Source organism: Cyrtonyx montezumae, unplaced genomic scaffold (genome assembly GCF_038088225.1).
Source record: "Cyrtonyx montezumae isolate F1298 unplaced genomic scaffold, pur_monq_1.0 scaffold_18, whole genome shotgun sequence".
In the NCBI taxonomy this organism is placed as follows: Eukaryota; Metazoa; Chordata; class Aves; order Galliformes; family Odontophoridae; genus Cyrtonyx; species Cyrtonyx montezumae.
This window is the reverse complement of record NW_027071914.1, coordinates 13895265-13915885: the sequence shown is the minus strand read 5'-3', so window position 1 is coordinate 13915885 and position 20621 is coordinate 13895265. Positions and strand designations below refer to the sequence as shown.

General features: G+C 41.2%; 1 protein-coding gene and 1 long non-coding RNA gene across 2 annotated transcripts in view; one reads left to right on the top strand and one right to left on the bottom strand.

Moving 5' to 3' along the window:
• Window positions 1–9059: 9059 nt before the first annotated feature.
• On the top strand, window positions 9060–10360 carry LOC136047707 (neuropeptide Y receptor type 6-like). Its single transcript, XM_065735002.1, has one exon. The coding sequence runs from the start codon at window positions 9192–9194 to the stop codon at window positions 10314–10316; it is 1125 nt and encodes a 374-aa protein (XP_065591074.1). The 5' UTR covers window positions 9060–9191; the 3' UTR covers window positions 10317–10360.
• Window positions 10361–20016: 9656 nt separating this feature from the next.
• LOC136047574 (uncharacterized) overlaps window positions 20017–20621 on the bottom strand; it is a 29891-nt gene continuing 29286 nt past the window's right edge. The window contains exon 3 of the long non-coding RNA XR_010622099.1: window positions 20017–20354. This is a non-coding gene — a long non-coding RNA (uncharacterized LOC136047574). The remainder of the gene's footprint in view (window positions 20355–20621) is intronic.

Sequence of the window (20621 nt, the reverse complement as noted above, 5' to 3'; positions counted from 1 at the left end):
ATTCCTAGGCAGCCAAACATCAACAACTCCCTGACATCACGCAGCTCTTCATACCCCCCAGTTCACCCAAGCCACTTTGCTTACTCCAACCAGACCTCTCCAGTTCCTACAGGACTCATGCTTTCCTCCATCAGTGCATCAGCACACCAGGTCACTGGTTATACACGGTCCTATGAACTCTGTGCCTTTTAGTTGTTTAGTTTGATATTTTAGTTACTAGAAGGAAAAAATATATCGTTTTCAGGCATTGGTCATTCCAGTAGTAAGCATACCGCCACGATCCACAAGAGGGCATCACTGGTTAAGAGATCATAAAACGGGACTTCTCAGAGGACCTTCCAGGCACTATGTTACTGCATATCCTCGGCAGAAGTGGATATAAAATACATCATAGAATCTGTTATCACTAAAGAAATATTTATACGATTCTGTTTGACGGGTCCAACGATCTAAGACTGAAAAGGAATACTGAAGTTTTGGGAAAAAGCTTCATGGACAATAGAACAATACCAACAATTTAAGTCTTTTAAATTATAACAACACTGCTCTAATATAAGATATTACATAATACAAATCATACCCTTTAATTTGTTTCAACCCGTTTAATATCATTTTTATCGGTGTTGCTGGCTTCCATAACCAGTGGTTGTTCATTCCTTATTAAAAACAATTTAAGCACATCCGTGGGATATCTTATGAACTTAATTACACCTGTCTTTATGAGTGTAGCACAGTTCTCCAGATACAGGCCTAGTTTTACCTTTCATCAGACAGAACACATTTTGAAACCCACAGGTTTCCTTCATGCAAACTGCAATGAGTTCTGCACTGCTCTTTGAAGACTGTATTTTGATATACCCCAGCTATATACAGACCTCACCCTGAATTCTCGTAACTGTGTGTAGGCAGAAATGGTCTGGAATCCAGGAGATTCAACTGTGATTTCCCAGATTACCTGGAGATCTACACACATTCAGGCAAGGGCTTTCAGACTCATCAAGTCAGAGAGATAAGAAGATTGATAGAAGCTTCTCTCCCACCAAATCAGCACCCTAGGCACGCCACCATTTTGCAGTTCTTAGGAAGAAATTGTAGATAAAGCATGCAACAGCAACAGAAACTTCCCCATCCTAGCCCTTGATTAAGCTATGAGGGTGAAGACCTTCATAAAAGAGATACAACCTTCCTTGAGAGAGCTATTGCTTTGCCTTTTTTTTTTTTACAAAATAGTTATCTTTCATCCTGTTCTGCTCTTTCTACCTTAATCTGCAGAAACATTAAGTCTGTGATCTTTCTTTTGAGACTTTCATGAACTACCACTGGTTGCAATGGGGTTTCCATGGAAAAAGACTGATTAAAATGCACTGAGAGGAAACGAGTCTTTTGCCTATCTAAAGTCTGAACGGGACACTCCTGGGGATAAAAGTTTCTGCCTGCTCCATGCAAATTCAGGTGAGGAATAAAACACTTTACCCCTCTCCTTTAATTACTTAATGCAAAATAAGATAAAAAGGTAACTACAGAATAACCCACAACAACTGTTTATTCAGCAAGTACTATCAAAAGCTCACCTTCCTGAACAAGATCTTCCCTGAGCACTTTGTAATGGAACTGTGCTGAAAGAAAGAAACACATCTTTGTGAAGGGTGAAGGGGAAAGTCATCAAATCACGGCATTTGGATCCTCTTTTTTGGACTTATATTACCATTTTCCTCTAATTCCTGCCCTCCCTCTGCCCTCCTGTCTGAAGCTCAGTTTCTCTTCCCCCCTTTCATCTTTCCACTCTTCTGTCAGATTTGATGATTTCCTTTCTTCTCTTTCCTAAAAGTTTATGTAAGAGCTGGTCATAATTTGTAGTGATGGGATGAAAGTATGTCAGGGAAATGCAGTCTGAAAAGTCAGAAAAACACATCAAGGATCAAAGAGCAATGCTGAGACAGATGTGAAAAGGTAGATCTTTCCCTATATCTTGGCCTAAGATAGACCAGAATCATAAGTTTTCCACCAGGAAGACGAAGCCTGGAGCCAACAGCGACTATGGCCATGTTCAGATCTTGTAAGCCTGCCACCCTTTCTTTATGTGTTTCATGTTTAAGTTAAAATCTACTACATGTCTTTTTTCCATGAGCTATTCATAGGCCACATCTACTTTCTGCTCCATTGCTGGGCACTTTTTTGTCTTTCTTTTGCATGACTGATGTTTAGCTTTGTTTGAAAGCAGCAGGGCAGCTATGCTATGAGAGCTCAATATATACCTGCCTGAAATCAGCTGTAAGATGTCTATCCATGCTACTGAAGACATTTTAAAATGAGGAGCTGTATAAAAAGTATGGCTTTGCAGACCCAAAACAGCAATCTAGAATTCGCACCTTTAACTCAGAAAATCTAAACTGTTGTTACAGCTTTGAAACATGGAGGAAAATAGGCTGTGATGAAGAAAGCTTCTTTTGATTACTTAAGTATTTCTTAATAATGAGGACAGTAAAAAAAAACAAAAAACATGGCATGAGAATGACATTATTTGGTGCTCACAGTGTTGTTATAAAAAGATCGTAGAATGGGAACAAGCAAATGTGTGTGCCATCCAAATAATTCAGTCTTTGGCAGAGATGGCTCTTGGAAAACATCAGCTGGAGGAGTTCTAAAAGGCTACAAAGGATTCAATCAGAGTTTGGAAAGTGGAAGCTATTATAGAATATAAATTAATGGAATCACACTCCAATTTCGATTACTCGTATGTCTTATCTCCTTCAATAAGAAATGAGAAAAGTGACTTGGCTGACCCAAAAAATAAAGATGCTGACCTTTCAGACACAGAATATATCAACCTTCATCCCAGTTGTATGCCAACTGAAGAAGGTCCAGAGACGAGATGGAAGTTCACGGCAGGATACAATTTTTAAAATGAACGTGCTAGTGCAAGTAACTCATTTAAAGATGAAGTCGATTTTCAAACAGTTGTCTTTTCATTGTAGGAATGACCTAATTGAGAGGTAAGGACCAGGACGAGCAATCAAGGATATTGCTAAGCTGTTCTTTAGACCTATGCAGTAAAAGGGAGTGAAACCTAAACACCAGATAGAGATGTGTGAGGGAATTTTTGTGATAATTTTTCTCCAATTAGGAAAAACAATACGTATGAAGGGTCAGTGTTTCAACTCATAAATATACATAATCCCTCTTTATCTGCATGATCTTTGGAGAAAAAATTACAGTGCATACCTCCTCAATTATCAGATGCTGCTTTATTGGCCAAATCCTAACCTATTTGCTGAGGAGATCTCATTCAGGGTTTGATCTCTCTGTGAAATAGGAAGCTCTGAAAGGAGTGGGCTTGTCCTCCATCATAACATACTGCCTTACTCTTTGCAATGTGAACTGGCACATCTGCCACTAACACGAGATGAAGAGTTCCCATTATGTTTATTTCTCTGTGCCCCTTTGAAGCACTACAAAGAGTAACGCTTATTAGGAAGAAATATTCCAGACCTTTCCGAGTTATTACAGGTCACCGAAGCAGCTCTTAGCCAAACTCGTGTTAAAGAACTCTTCAGCAACAGGTTGTGATCGACACTACAGACATTATTACAAACTCAAAGGTGGAAATACTGTTTATTTTTGCTTCTAATCTTCCACGCTGCTCATGGTCTTTATGCCATAGCAATAGCATGTCTTCACTCTAACCAAGATGAGACTACACTGCATACACACGAGCCCCTGTTGGGCTATAGGCTGGCTGGTTCAGATGACAGTGCCCTGGGCTCTGTGCCTGTAAGGGTTACACTCTACCTGGTTTAAAGCCATCATGGGGACATTTACCCAAGATCATGCCTCTAGCTACAGTATAACCAGCAGCTTGGCAAAGATGTTCCAATTGGAATTATTACTCCAATAATACTATATAATTGGAATAATTCTGATAGGTGATTATCAGTGTAATGACTCACTTTCAGTATAATGAGACTCAGTACACTATTACTTTAGAGGTTATTTTTGTTCATTTGTTTTGCAAACTGTTATTGAAAACCCCAATAAAACTCACTAACTCATACTGAAAATCCTACCAGATTCTTGAACCCCTGAAAACCCACAGAGGTACAGTAACCAAATTCACACTTGGCTGCGTCTTTACCAGCCCAGATGGATTCGTAACCACAATGCACTTCCAATATTTTGTTATCAACTTACACATAAAGTTCTCACTAGCTCCAATCCTGCCTTCCAGTCAGCCATCGATGTCTACTGATAACGACTATTTTCACGTCATTTTTATTGAGCAATTTAGAAATATCATGATCATTTATATAAAGCAAACACAATTCTGCTATCCATTAACCTTTTTTGCAAATAGACACTACAGCATTTGGATGAAAACAATATACCTTGGTCCCTTTGTACGCAGCCGTGGATTCCGCTCAGGGTATGTACCTTTGACGTCAAGCACAAGCAGACCAAGAGCAGCTACACCCATGAGCCTCTGATGTCAAATGATATCTAATTCACAACAGGTTACAACAAATTAAGCCCACAGAAGGTAGCAGATAGGCATGACTGTAAAATAAATGGGATCACGTTAAACACTTCAGCCCTTCCACAGATGGCGGACTGCGTACAGTATTATATTAGAAACAGATGCCTATGTAGATAAGCAATCTGACCTTTGATTAAAATTTATAAATAGAATCAGAACATCTTTTTAATTTTACTGCCTTATTTCATTTCTAAACAGACAATGCATTTCTGTGGCTTGTTCCGATGTACATCTAGCACATTTCATTTTTAGGTCTCGATTCATTTCCTGGGTTATACCACAACCAGAAGCAGAAATTGTAAAGCACTCTGGAAAAGATTTATTTTGCAACCTTTTTGACATAATCAAAATCAGCAAGTGCTAGAAATGTTCAGAGAAGTATATTCACGTTGCACAGTCACAGCAGTTTGGCAAACATTTCAGAATTCAGAGACCACTCTTGGAATAAAAAGCAATGGGCTGAAGAGAAGGAAATTGTAGGGCAAGGTTTGAAGTGGATCTTCCTAACAGTAAATGAGGCACTGGAATGCATAACCTAGGATCACCACAGATGCTCACAAGACAGGTTAGGCAAACACATCACAAACAGAAAAAAACATACTAGGAGCAAGAGATTCATCTGGCTGATCTGAGAGGAACCCATCAGCACTCTTTTCTACAATTACAAACAATATTTTCAGATACTGAGTTCTAACCAGAACTCTTAGCACAGCATCAGTCTTGCTTAAGCCCAAAGTCCTGCTGCTTTTCAGACCACCCTCCAAAAACCAGCAGCAGTAAGACAGATGCCAGCGTCCTCTAATGTTTTCTCTGCAAGTTTCCACTTGTCTAATTTAATGGCATCCTCAGCTAGTTTTCATGAATCTGTCCCCACACAAATACACGCTAACTCCTGATCATTTTCTACTGCCTTTCTTCTTCCTAATTCCAGGGACCCTGAGGGCAGTTCAGTATAAGAGACCGGGACAGCAGGGGCTGAAGGGAGCCAGGTAGGAACTGACAAGTTTACAAAGCAGTCCTGAGAAAGACAAGCTCATTTCCTGTTCCATAAATATCCACTCTAAATATTTAATAGGCAAAAGCTGAATGCTAATATATATATATTTTTAAAGTGATCATGGACTTCTATTGGAAAAAGAGTAGTAATAATAAAAAGTGTAGCAATTACAAATCCTCTTTTCAGCATGTGCTAGTATAATGTGTTGTGCTTTGCTTTTCATGAAGATCATTATAACTCTGGTGTGAAATTTAAAATAGCACTTTATAGTGGAAAATATGATGAATTTAAATGCAACAAAGCAAACGATGCACTTAATAGGACACTGTTATCTCCTCTCAGTTAAAAAAGCAAGAAAACATCTGCAAATGTTTATGTATGAAATCCAACATAGGGAAAACATTTGCAGTTTAGAACAAATAAGATAATTGAAAATGAAATAGCAAGATAAGGTGTTTGGGCGGAGGGAAGCAACGCAGTGAGGAAAGCCATCCCCATGACTACTGGTCCTTTCTCCTCCCTGCTCACTGCTGCTTGCCTCTTCTTGGATTCCAGAGCGTGCTTTATTCCTCAGCAGCCTTTCTGCAGACTGGCGGATTTGATCACAGTTGGAAATTGTGACACTGTGGTTTGTTTCAGAAAGAGAAGAAAGGAGAGTTTAAGTACAGCTTTAGCAGCAGATGGCTCTGCTTTGGAATCTTTTATACACAAAGGAGAAGTGTTTGCTGGCTTTGTAATCAACTCAAAACAGGAACAGAAATTTTGTTCACGACAGTGTGGATATGACTTGAATTTTTCATCAGGTAAGAAGTCAGAGAATCTATAAAGCTGTGTGAAAAGCTACTTAAATCTATCTCCTAAAGGATAACTGTATTCTGTACACCCTATATTAAAATTGAATAGAAAGTTTCTTTCAGATTGCAATACTTAGGAACTTAATGGACAGATAACATTTGCAACCAAAATATTAACTGGTCACTTTGAGGGGATGGAACTGTGCTTTTTAGGTAAGAAAATACTTAGAAAGTCTTTTAAAAACTCCTGTTAATTTAGACTATGTTTTAACTTTTTCCTTATGCATGTTTCACTAACGTTTCTGCATCTAGAGGAATGAAGGAATCAGGCTGAGTGGATTATTGTTTCTTAAGCGCTGAACTCTCACTGCCTATGGTAGAGAATCTTTTCTGAAATGAATGGATTAGGAATTGAATTAAGCAACAGACACGAGTTCTCTTGTTAAACATGGCAATCCTGTTCTTATGCCAGCTGTAGTTGCAGTTCAGGGACGCTTATTCCACTAATATTTATCAGTTTAAAATATATATAGTTCAACATTTTGCAGTGAGTTCTGGTGTATCTTATTTTTCTAACACTATGAATACTCCAAATGTTTAAACAAGACAGGTATAATTGTTTTATTGTCAAGGAAATGTTTAAATTGCCTTTCAGAATGACATGCACTAAAGTGAGCACTTTGTAATTCACAATATGAAGCAAACAGTGAAAAGAAATCCATCTTTTCTTCTGAGTAAAGAATGACAGCACGGATGATGAGTGTGCTTAAAGCTAATGTAACGAGTGAGCTGCTCAGAAGGCCAGCGTGGGGATTTGATCTTAATGGCAGGCAGTGCCAAAGGGGCCCCAATGCCCACACTGAATTACTAGGAGAGGACGTGGAACTCTCACTACCAAACCATCTTTTGCAGCAATGGATAAGTAAGTGAGAGGAGCACCAGACACCAGTGAGAAACTACAAAGCCCAGCTGAGCCACTGGAGTTCAATGGCTCTTGAAGCTTTGTTGACCAAGTTCTTATGGCATTCCCTCACTACAGCTGAAAGAGGGCCAACTGGCCCTGCTTAAGAAGACTACAGGGGTTAAAATTAGATCCCTACTATAAATTAAGGCATACTTGGAACATTAAACCACATACGGGCACATAGTTCTACAGCCACTTCTCATTCTAGCACGACTACAGTATAATACACTATTAAGGTATATTTTGATCAGAAGGACAATGATAACAGATCCTACAAAGGCTTTTTAAATCTTAATTTGAAGAACACAAAGTAACGTCAAGCATTAGTATGAGAATAAAGCAGTTCCGGATATAACTTTAGGTGCAATATCCTTTGGGTAGCTGTAGGAAGTTAGCAGTTATAAAATCGTATTTTTCAGTTTAGTCTTGGACTTGTGCTTAATCTTGCACAGGGCAGCAAATCGTTTTTATTCCCTAGGGATTAAATAGCAGCAATCATTTCTGTGAAAAAGTTGATGAAAATTCTACATATAAGAATTCTGTAATAATAAAACCTCCACCACGCCCTTCTTCTTCGTCTGCATCCTCTGACCTTCCACTGCTTCTCCATCCCATTCTCTCCACAGGGCTCACAGTGCTATGATATTTATTACTAGGAATGACGAATGATCTTCTTCCAGCAAGTTCTTCCAAAAATTCCTCCTCAAAAAGGAATTACGGTGAGTTGCTGGTTGAGTTTTGAAAGTTGTATGTATAGCTCATATCAACCCATCTTTAAATTTCAAAACCAACTCTCACATCCTCCTTTTTTCACTTCTCCAGGTTGGAAACACAGTGCTTTTCTGGCTAGAAAGATGGTGAGCCCTTTATTTCACATTACCTTTTTAACTCAATGATAAATTCAGACCTATCAAGAACTTCTGCTGAAGCTAATTCTTCCCACTACTATTAGTTTTGCAGTGTACCACATTTTTTGCTTGACAACTGTTGAAGTTAGGACAGAAAGAAGAGTCGACTCCGTATCTCTGGAGTACAAGCTGCATTTAACCACAGAAAATGTTGGGGGTATCATTTGTCAGCCTTGTACAACATTGAATGGGGGGTAGGCTAAAGGACAAGATAATCTTTGGCAACTGCAGCTAGGAAACCATCGGGTGTGTAACTAAGATGTGATCTTTGCACAGTTAACATTTTTATTTATTAGATTGAAGAAAAAGGATATGCTATCTCTATTACATAAGCAAAACAACGTACTCCCTTAAAGATGTGATTCGTAGAGGCGTTGAATACCACCTAAGCTCAAAATGCATCATTCTGCATTAAACCAGAGGGATTTGGTGAATTAGCTCACACTGCTTTGTAGTTTCAGAGAAAATGAAGGTATGATGTCTAAAGTAGCAATGTGATGGCAGGATCCAATTCTTCATTCTTCTGATCACAATAAAGCAACAGACTACTCTCACTGGAATTCCTCAAGCCTTGCTAAATCTTTGGCTGAGATAGATCTTGAAATATTTTATTTTGAAAAGCAACATTTATCTGCAGTTAGTAGAAGAGGATTTGTATGAAAACGTTCATGCAGTGTTAAACAGAGCTGTCACTGCTATTCCTCAAACATCACAGTCATAGTTCTCTAACAGTCAGTACAGAGCCTTAGAAAAGGAGGATCAGCCCCCACCCACCTTTCTATACAAAACCTCTAATACCAGACCGTTTGCTTTTCTTTTCAGAACTCATCAGTACAGTAATTACATCAGACTCACTTTTCAACTTCCAGGATTTAATCACAGTAATCGCTGCTTCCAAAGCTCCAAGAACAACATCATCTAAGTAATAAGGGGATGGACATACAGAGACAAAACCTTCCTAGCTAGCTTTTACCCATAGTCTGGGAGATGCTTCACAATGGATAAAACTATTCAGCATCCTAGAGAGATTTTACCCAATCAAACTATCCCAAATAGCAGCTATTCTCAGTTTCTGAACTTTGATACATGTCAATCCTCCTTCCTTGCAGTATTCTTGCTTATTACAGCCTACATATTAGTTACAACAGTGGGACTTTTTGGAAATCTTTGCCTGATTGTTATAATAAAGAGACAGAAAGAAGCTCAAAATGTTACAAACATTTTGATTGCCAACCTCTCCTTATCGGATGTACTGATCTGTATCATGTGTATTCCTGTCACAGCTGCGTACACTTTAATGGATTACTGGATATTTGGGGAAGCAATGTGTAAAATAAGCTCTTTCATACAAAGTATATCTGTCACGGTCTCCATTTTCTCACTTGTACTGATTGCCATTGAGAGATACCAGTTAATTGTAAATCCTCGTGGCTGGAAGCCTAATACCTCACATGCTTACTTGGGAATTATTTTCATTTGGGTTTTTTCCCTCATGATATCCATTCCTTTTTTAATATTTCACCAATTAACTGACGAACCCTTCACACACCTGTCCTTCCACAGCGATTTCTATAAGAACAAAGTCGTGTGCATCGAGGCCTGGCCTTCTGTGACAGAACGACTGATTTTCACCACGAGTCTGCTGCTTTTCCAGTACTGCTTCCCTCTGGGGTTTATTTTTATCTGCTATCTCAAGATATTCGTATGCCTCCGGCGGAGACACAGTAAAATAGATAGGATGAGAGAGAACGAGAGCAGGTTGAGTGAAAACAAAAGGATTAATCTGATGCTGATATCAATCGTTGTGACCTTTGCTGCCTGCTGGTTGCCTCTCAATATATTCAATGTTGTTTTTGACTGGAACCACGAGGCACTGATGAGCTGTAATCATAACTTAGCATTTACACTGTGCCACCTCGTGGCCATGATCTCAACATGTATCAATCCTGTGTTTTATGGATTCCTCAACAAGAATTTTCAGAAGGATTTGATAGGGCTAGTTCACCGCTGCAGATGTTCAGCGTCACAAGAGGAATATGAAAACATTGCCCTTTCAAATCTGCAAACAGATGTATCTAAGGGATCTCTGAAATTAAATAACCACCCTCCAGTGGATGCCTAAATTAATCGAGCAGCATCTACTAAAATTTGGTATTTTGCCACAGAAGACCTGTAGGTCTTCATCCTGGTACCTCCTCTGACCGAAGTTAGAGGTGGTCTTTGCTATTTAATGCAGCACAAACAGAATCATGTTCCCAAAGGCATACTGCTAACAAGTACTTTATGATGGCATTAATGCTAATAAGACATTTCCAAGAGTCTTAGCAGAACAACAACAATGAATATCAACAGTATTAACATCCAATTTTTTAATCCACAATCTCCAGGGCACTGTAAGTCTTTCTCTTGATGCAGCTGTCTTCCCTACACACCCAGCTTCACCCAAGCAAACCATGAATATTAAGGCCTCAGCTTCATCAGCTTTTTTACAAACTGATTTTTGCCTTTTTAATTTTCCAGCCCTGAACCCATCCCATCTCCACCAGGTTACTCTGCGCAGCAGTTTATAAGCAGTTCACGCTGCGAGGAAGGCCCCTCGATTACCCTCAGCCTTTGCTAACATTTTCCTTTCAGCCCTGGCACAGAGTTTGCTTTGCTTTGATACTGGTTCATCCTAGAAACTGAACCTTAACATGAGAAAAGGTTACAGTTGGAATTTCTTTTTTTTTTTCTCCTTTATTTTAAACGAGCACTAAAACAAGCCCCATTGGCTGTACTGCAAATTTGCATCAGACCTCTGCTGATCAGGATGAAATATGTACTTAGTGTTTCTCCTAAAAGCATTGCATTTCCCCAAGACCACCAGCACAGATCATTGCTTTCCCTCCTGTCATCATCGCTGGCCTTTACAACTGACCTTTTAGAATCTCCATTATGAAACAGACATGCTATGAACTCAAAGAAGATTGTTTGTTGCTGCTACTTACACAGATTATGGGTTTTTCTTTTAATAGAAAAAATAGTTTTCTGCTTTAATTTCCAAAATATCTTTCCCATGTCTCCGCACTGGCAAGAGGTCACACCTGAGGCATTTGCAGTTGTTTCTGTTTGAAAAGAGCTTAAAGACTCATAGAATCCTTAGAGTTGGAAGGGTTGGAAGCTTCTTCTGTTATGCAATGTATGGAAGCCTGAAGATATTGTATTGAACACAGCTTCTTTCAAATTAAAACGTAATAAAAATCATTTTCCAGTGTGGTCATAAAAATTAATGAAACCTATTCTTCACCCATGAGATAGCTCCAACATAAAATTCAGCAAAAATTCACTTGTTTCAGTGATACTTAGAACACTTCAGTCCAACAACCCTCTGTCTCAGAAATCAACTTGCTTTCTCTTGTTCAAGCTCTTAGGAAAATGCTCGGTTGACAACTGCTTCCCGATTCCCACTGAGCAAGATCTCAGTGAACCCTCAACCCATTGAAGTCATAAGGGCAGTGATAGTCAAAAGAGTAAGAAAGGCAGAAATACTGACATGGAAATCAAGTGTTCGAGTGACAGCTATTAATTTTGGCATAACACAGCACTTTTTTTTTTTTGCTAATTAGATCAAATATAGTGCATGTGAAGTAGATGGCATAAACAAGCACAGCTTAAACACATCTGCTTTCTGCATTACAGAAGGAAAATCAGGAGAGAGCTGAATAGCTAGCAGAGGCTAATGATCAGCTGTTGGGAGTATCTTAGCATTAATGGTTCACATTAATTCCAACCTTCAGTCAGTTCAATCACTGGGCTCCCCTCACTGCTGATACACACCATCTGCTTGCCCAGCACAACAGGCGTTGAACTGAGCAGAAAGCAGTAACCCAGCCTGCAACACTGCGACACATCGTGCAGAAGCAGAAGGGTGGGTGTGTATTTGCAGCTGGACAAGGGGAGGGTATGGAATTTGTTCTCTGCTGGGTGAGACTCCAAGGCACTGAAATGATTAATTAGCTCCATTTCACTCGCTTAGCTGAGAGCAAATCCGATTCGGGAATTTCACTTCTCGCGGAGGTTCCAGCGCCCATGCAGAAAGCCATCTCATCTTCAGGCCATTCCCAGGACAAAGTGCTGTAACAAGTTACAGCTGCTAGAGGCTGGGTTACCAGCCAGCCTCCTCTGAGGTTGGAACACCAGCCTCTACCGTGGTCTTTCTCAGACCCAAGAACATCATTTACAGCTTCAGGGCCGCTGACTGAAGCAATTCACAAGCACGTGACACTTACAATATGCTCCGCTTCTTTAGTATTCAACACAAGAGTTAAGAACTCGCACTTCTCATTGTGGCATGCATCTCGGATAGCATTTAGGGTTTGAATGAGGCTCAGCTGAGATTCCCAAGAGTGACTTTGGACCAAGTGTCTCCCATACCAGTACTGCCATCTCACAGCCACGCCCGAGCATGCTTAGTTTTTGCAGTAAAGGCATTTTTAATGGTTTAAACACAGCCAAGGAATGAACACTAGTCTAAATGATATGGTCAGAGGGCCAGCAGGAACTCTTGTGACCCTGAGAAGGCCAGGAATAATGGATGCTCCCCTGACTGTCCCACTGTAAGTGCTTAGGCAGTTCATATTCGTAACATTAAATAGCTAAAGAAAAAAAAGGCTGCTATTGCTTTTTGTGACACCAGCTGTCTACTCCTGTCATCATGATCAGGGTTAAGCAATCAACTGTTTCAGTCGGATTCGTGGAATAAGAGGTTCTTCATTACCAGGTGGAAGCTCTCTGAGCAGTGAGACCGCTTCAGACTCCAGTGTGAATAATAACACTTGTGCCTTGATTTCTTCCTCATTCCCCCCTACACTTTCATTTTACTCAAGTGCTGATGCTCCATTTCTGTTCAGAGCTTTCAGCTATCAAGTATCTCTTAATGCCGCACTTTCAAAAATCACTGCTAACTGAACAGAGTACCATCACCACCTTGAGGGTGCCACCCTCAGTGCCAAACATTCCTTCACTACATCCACTGATTTTGCATGCAGCCCGATATCTAATCTCCAGACAAATCAGTAGGAGGGAACTGATTTTAACAAACTCACAAACTCTATGCAAACGTACAAAGAAATTCTTAGCAGTGATGTGGGATTAAATAAAGAAAAACTGCATCAGGACATGTGTGAGGGGTTTCAGTCTCACAGGCTATACCACCTAAAGAACCACGTGGATTAATATATCCTTACACATCTTTGTACTTTATGGCTAATTGGTTTAACTGACAGCACGTTTAACTAGAGTTAGACATTTGGAAAATGGCATTTATTGTGAAAATAATTCTGTACAACAGAGAACTTGGTTGATTATTGATTGTAATTAGGTATGTGTACAAAAGCAGTGCCATTGCTGAGCATTATTTAAGTACTTGGATTCCTCCTGCCTACTGACAAACAAACATCATTTCCAGAAAACAGTCACATTGCCCAGCTGCTAGATATTACTGCTTATAATATTAGTAGGACAATTCTTGTGCAAACAGTTCTGGAAACTGCTTTAGCATTTCATATGCTCACTTATTAGACGAACAGAGACCAGTGAGAAGTGGGATATGTCCTTTTTCCAGGGGAAAAGGAATTTAAAACACACTGAATTCCCAGCATTATAAACACTCACCTAAAACCAATGCCAACAGATGAAGAGCATTCTCAGGGCTCACGGCACTGCCACCCCCTTTTGGTGAAGAAGGACAGGATCATAAAACAGAGAGGTTTCAAGGGAATTCATGACTCAAGGGCAGAGCAACTTTTTACCTTGGCACCTCATGATTTGTACTCAGATATTACCAGCGTGTTTGGAATACTGTTTTTCTAGATATTTTGCAAGGATTTGCCATTTGTCAGAGTGGAAGTTACCCTTCAGTAGCTCAGAAAATGTCATCTGCAGAACGAATAGTGCAAGAGTTTTTTCTGAGTGCTGCACTGCAGCCCAACTGGTACATATCTGCTATGGAAGTAGCTTCAACTATTGTGTTTTAACTCATTGAAATCTAAACAAGGATAAAGTCTTCTGATTTTTCTTGTTTAATTCAAAATCTTCACACCGCATTTCCCTGCATTATCGCTATTTATTTCCAAGTATGATAAAAACTCCTGGGGTGCTACAATGGCAAAAAAAAAAAGTTGCCATACTAAGTCCCCATCACACTGTTGTAAATGCATCAAAGCCTTTGAAACCTTTACACTCACATCCCCACAGCAAAGCAATACTCAGAGCAAGACAGAAGTGGCATGATCAAGACAGGACACACTGTCAACACATACATGGAGAAGACTGAGCAACAAATTGTTCAGAGAACTTCAGAAGTACCAGAGGAACTCCGTTAGAGAAAGGGCAAGCAGAAATAGCTGCAGTTATAAGCAAGACTCGATGTAACTTCCATTTTCTGTGCAATACATCTTATTAGAATCATGGAATGGCTTGGGATGGAAGGGACCTTACAGAGCACCCAGTTTCTAACCCCTTGCTGTGGGTTGGATGCCACCCACTAGATCAGGCTGCCCACAGCCCCACCCAATCTGGCCTTATTAGACTCAGCTCCAAAATATTTCATAGAATATATGGAATTACAGACAAGAACAGCATCAGGGAGACATTAACCCCAGCACTGCACATCCTGCAGAGGGGAAGGACACCTGCTTCTAAACTCAGGTGTGAACCCAGCCTGCTGCCAATGGAATATTTAAAAACAGTATTGAAAGTAATATTCTCATAGCAGAGCTAATCTAAAATAAAGCTCTGAGTAACTTCACAACAAAAGGTCAGATGGGCTGCAGATGTAGTCAGTGGAACCTCATAAACTCCGTAGATGTAGAATGACACTGTCCTTTCACTTCCATGCTAATAAGCCACTTAAAAACGCTCCACAGTGACAACGTTAGAATTATCTTGTCTGCAATTGCTCGTTTTTAAACAAGGTTCCTTTGGCATACAGCTTGGTTTCCATGCAAATGCACTGACTGATGTCTTTTATTTCATTTCATAGGCTTCTCTATTAGTCACAGGCTATTTACATAATGTGATGGAAGTGGCACCTTTGTGGAGCTATTCTCTGTGCAGAATTCATTTCACCCTCACACCTAGTGAGGAAAACTTGCTAGTTCATTCAGATGCTTTGGCTGTAACAGCCAGAGGAAACACAAATTTGTTCTTCCAACCAAGAATGGATACTATAGTCAAAAGAAGCTTACAAAGTTTGGGGTTCCTCCATAGAAAGTTGCTTACCCACATTTGCCACTCATTTCAGATCAGAGACATCTGCAGGGCTACTTACATTTCTCCAGCACCTACAGATCTCTCTCCCTAGTCATGAGTCCAAGCCTACAAACCTAACCATTGTCAGGCAACAAAATGATTACTTGGGGAATAAAATGGTTTGGGTGGTATAGTGGTATCAGATAATCCCATTTAAATTCTACTTGGATGCCATCTCAAAACATCACCATCATTTGTAAAAAAAAAAAAAAAACCTCACCATGACTGTTTTTGTGATCATGTTGCTATATCTCAAGTAGTTGGCCAATGGAATCCATGTAAACCACGCTAGATTGCTGTGTTGGGGTGTGAGGTTTCTGAGTTTGCTGAGTTTCATTTGGTTTTCATATATAAATGCCACCAACTATTTTCTTACACATGAGAAATAAAGGTAGACAAGAATAAAATTCAAGAAATTTGCTGTGGATCAGAACAAGAAAGGAAATCCCAGAGCAGTCATCCTACTGTCTTAGCATCTGGCTTAGTGACCATGAACATTATTCTAAGGCATAGGGGCATCCACAACCTTTAAGCATTCCAGAAGTTCCTGCCAAATGGAGTCAGACCCCACTCTTGTAAGACAGAAAGCCCCAAAAATGAGGCATATGAGGCTTTAACCATAGTTTCAGGTGCCCTTTTTTAGGTGTAACACCACTTAAAACTTTGCTTGTGTTTAGACATTCAAAACCATGAAATATGACATTTAATTGTTTGCCTGTGCTTCAGCTGAAGTATCTGAAGCCCCAGGGCTGAGTGGGGGCACAGGGCCGCGGCTTCTAATTAAAGAGCACACTGAGACCCCCTAAAAAACTGGCCACAAAATTAGTATTGAATCCAAAAGGAAAATCTGAGTTGACTGAAAGGTCATCAAACATAGGGAGATAATTACTGCTTGATGTTCCAGGAAACCCAGGCTCTGACACTAAATTAAAAGAAAAAAAAAAAAGCAGCACTGGAAGCCTTTGATGAAGGATAACAAAAAGATTCTTTCTTTCCAATTCCCATCATGCAAACAGACCAAGCGTGGAGATACTGAGGGCTTTATACAAGAAAACACCAACCATCGAGTAAGCCTGAGCACCCTGCTAAACTTCAAGCCCTTTTTTTCCACTGACATAGACGACAAATCAAACTTTTCAAAGGGAAAAGTCTTTTGTTGTTGTTGTTATATCACTTACTTTTCTGACTGACTCATTTAGAGTGTTGATTAGCTTTTTCTCATGCAGATTGGGCTCCTCGCCTCCTTCCAAAATGAAAACACACACCCTGCTAAGACTGCAGGGGTGCTGAGGTTCTGACAGGAGGCTCAGTGGGGCAAGTATTTGAAGCAAAAAAGCAGACAAACAAACAAACAAGAAAAAAAACACTTTCAGTATTTTTTGCACAGAGGGGATCTGCAGCAGCTGTACAAAAAGCGCTGGAAAACAGCAACAGCAAGTTAGGAACAAAAGAGGTTGTGAACAAAGAAAAACTATGAGCAGTCAATATAATTAAGAGCTATAGTACCTCTACTGCTAAGAAATAATAGCTACTTGTATTCGTGGAAAAGCTGAAAAAATACCAACCGCTCATTTAAAGCTTCATGTGGGATCACAGAATCCTCCAGGATGGGAAGGGACCTCTCGAGATCATCCTCTGTGCTCAGTGCATAATCATAAATTTACCTAATTAAAACTTCAAAAGAAAAAAGCTAAAGAGCTGCAACCCCTTTCTGCAACATTCAAAGGAAAAGAATCATTTTCATTTGTTTCGTTTCTTTTATCACATTTCTGATCTGCCCTTAGTTACTGGGGACTCTGGGAAAAGAATCAGCACTACTGCTGAAAATTGGGAAAACTCCTGTGTCCGTATCCTGCAGTTGGCACCGACACCCAAGAAAATGTTCAAAGGCACTTCCATCAAAGTGGCTGAAGTGCTAAAAGCGCAAGGAGAACGGAGGGCTGTGGGTGGCAGGGCTAAAACTAACCAAACTTACAGAGATGTGGAAGAAGATCAGACCCCCAGCTTCCATGCTCACACTCTAGGCAGCACTTCAAGGAGTGAAGACCCACTTCATTGCCCAGACTAGAGATGTGCTTTCTTTCCAGCTGGATCAGCAGCAGCAGGTTCAAAGCACCTGCAGATCCAGGCACTAGGGCTTGTCAGAAGAGGAAGAGAGAAGGCAAGGTGGGTAGGAATAGATCTGTGGAATTAGGGAAGGAAGAAGAGCCCAGCATGGGAGCCTGCACTAGGAGGGACTGGCAGGGATTGTGTGAGGGGTGCGTGGCACAGCAGCGGCTGGACTACAGCAAAAGAGATCTGTGGTGTGGGCAGCAGACATCTTGGAAGGATCAAAGCCTTATTTTAAATCTGTCCATTCCAATTCCAGCAGTTGAAGCCAGAAATAGCACCGGCATAGCAGGAGCACCATATGGGGAGCACACTCCTCTCCAAGATGGGGTGAGGGAGCAGGGGTCAGGCTGCGTGCGCTGTGCGTGCGATCTCATTTCAGTGCTGAGCATTTGTCCAGGCTTTGGCTTTTAGAGTAAACACGGCGTTAATCTGATTGTGCTAAAGGTAGCATGCAAGTAATATGTGCCTCGAGGAGCAGCTCGATTGCTCTAAAGGTAAAACAAAGTCAGTATGAAAGGCTGACACACATTCTTTAAGATCAGATTTGACAACCGTCCTCCTGATGTTATTAAACATAAAACATAGATGCCAGTAAATTGCAGAACTTCTGGATTCTCATCATCCAAGCAAGCTCCTCTGGTCCTTTTTTCTATATCTCTACCATGCTCTGCAGCACTGGCCTCCAAAATCACTATGATTCAATTGATGCAGCTGGCAGGAAACTCATGGGCACTGATATACATACACTCTGATTAGGTCTGTCTAGTGACAACAGGAACAAAATTTGCTTTTGGCCTCACACATTTGCCCAGACACACCAGGCCCTTGCCTGCTTCATCAGCTGCTCTGCACCACGCCTGCTCACCACTGACACGGGACGGGGAGGAGTAAAGCTGCAGAGGAAGAAGCATTTCTACATCACATCCCCAAGCGAGGACCACCAGGCAGGGGCAGGTGCCGCAGGCAGCGTCACGGGGCCAGCATGACAGCACTCGAGTAAACAGAGCTGGCATAAGGGCAGCACAGAGGCTTCCCCACACCCCCATCTGGGTAGGCAGGCTCACTCCTGGGCACGGAAATGTCATGGACACATCGGAGCCCTGTCAGGGTAATGCAGCTGGACGCCATTGCTCCTGAAGGCTGAGCCCCAGGACAGGTGGTATCTGCTTACAGGAAACCTGTGCTGATGTGCCTGTGCTGCTCCTACACTGCAGACAGCTCAGAATGAGCCTCGCGTGGAATGGGAGCTCAAAGAACGTGGCCCTTAAGCCTGACCTGCCCAGCCCACCCAGCAGACCCCAGCTGATATTTACAGCAGTTTCCACATTGCCTCCAGACTCTGCACCACAGCTGCAGGATTTATTGCTTTTCTACCTTTTCTCTCATCGTCGGTTGCACTGGGACCTCTCCCTGACCCTCTCCATCAGCACAATGTGCCACTTCACTGCCCAAAGGCATGTCCCATGCACTGGACAGCCAGCAAAGCCAGTGAAAAACCCACAGCTGGCAACTCCTTCACATCCTGCCACCAGCGTACCAACACCAGCTGTAGGCAGAGCTACAAATAAAACAGCAGCTTACCTGAACACATTAATTTCTACACAGATTGCTGAATTTCTAGTTCAAAGGCTTCTGAGGATTTTGGGGAGGTTGATTACACATTTCAGAGCAGATGGTTGGGGCTATATAAAAACAATCCTCTTTTCTGTTCAGCAATTAGATTAATCTACTACCTGGTTTTAACTTCTCAGCAGCCATCTTCCTGCAAAAACAAACGCTTCCCAGTCCAGGTCAAAAAGCCTTGAAAGGCTTAAATATTCACAGAAGTAATGATAGAGATGCTGAGAACATCTCCTCTGTATAGCAACAAATTGCCTCAAATGCCCACAGCTGTAGGTAAGACAGAAATCTCACCTAAGTTGCACTCACCAGTGCACTGAAAGCACCATAAAGCACTTGACTTATAGGATCAAAGGCAGGAAATGTGTCATCATCAGGGGCTATTACGAACAGAAAAAGGTTTTACCCATGCTGAGATCCCAAAAGACACACAGGAAACAGATTAGTCCTGTCTCAAATCCCGTTGCCCATTTCTACCTAGAGCAGCACAGCCTTCAGAACCCTGCTGGCTCTACCTGGACCCTCAGTTTCCCTCTGCTTCCCCCTCTCCACCACTCCCTTACTGGGAAAGAGCAAAGACAAAGCTTCTCACAGTATTTAGCAAGAACATGGACATGATGCAATGGCCCAGAACCGGGATTTAACAACTCATAATTCAGGTTTACTAATCAGGACAATGCAAATTAAAGTTTTGATTAGGGAGCCAAAGGAGGACAGGGGGGAATAGGGGACTTTCAGACTTTACAGCTGTAGTCTCTGGGTCAAACAAATCGCTTCCATTCACTTGAGTCATATTTTAATTAAAAAATAACAACAATTACAAAGCAAGGGAAATCAAGGGATAAGCTTTGGCTCCATAGAGAAAGCCATGTGACAGTCCCACATCATAGCAGGCTATCAGACAGCTGTGGTTTCACCAGACCCACCCCTTGCCTCCCTGGGGCTTTTGTCTGAGTAGAATTGGAGATCTTGTTCATGTCTGCACTCATCACTGGTAACGCACAGATCTTTTTTGGGAAGCCTCAGACTTACCACACATGTACTGTAAACCCAACTGTACCTGCACAACAAATCCAATGACTCCAGAACACAACGGGTTTACTCTTCATGCACAGGCAACCCACTTTCCAGAGAGCCCCTGTGAGAGGCAAGAGAACAACCGGCGTCAGCTTTGAGTTATAACAACAACCAAGAGCTACACTTCATAAAGAGTGGCTTAAAACTAGAGTGAAAAAGGAGCTGCTTTCCCACCACAAGTCTCTGATCTCAGTAGATCAGCTGGAGCTCATAGGCTGGGCAGATCTAAACCAGGTTGCACAGAAGGCACTCAACCGTTCAGGTGCACATTATGAGGAACTCCAGTTTTTGACAGCCTGTGCTTCTGGTGAGGACTCCAGAAATTAAA

Excerpts from the sequence above, each read along its gene's own strand:
- LOC136047707 (XM_065735002.1), top strand. The coding sequence starts at position 9,192 with ATGGATAAAACTATTCAGCATCCTAGAGAGATTTTACCCAATCAAACT.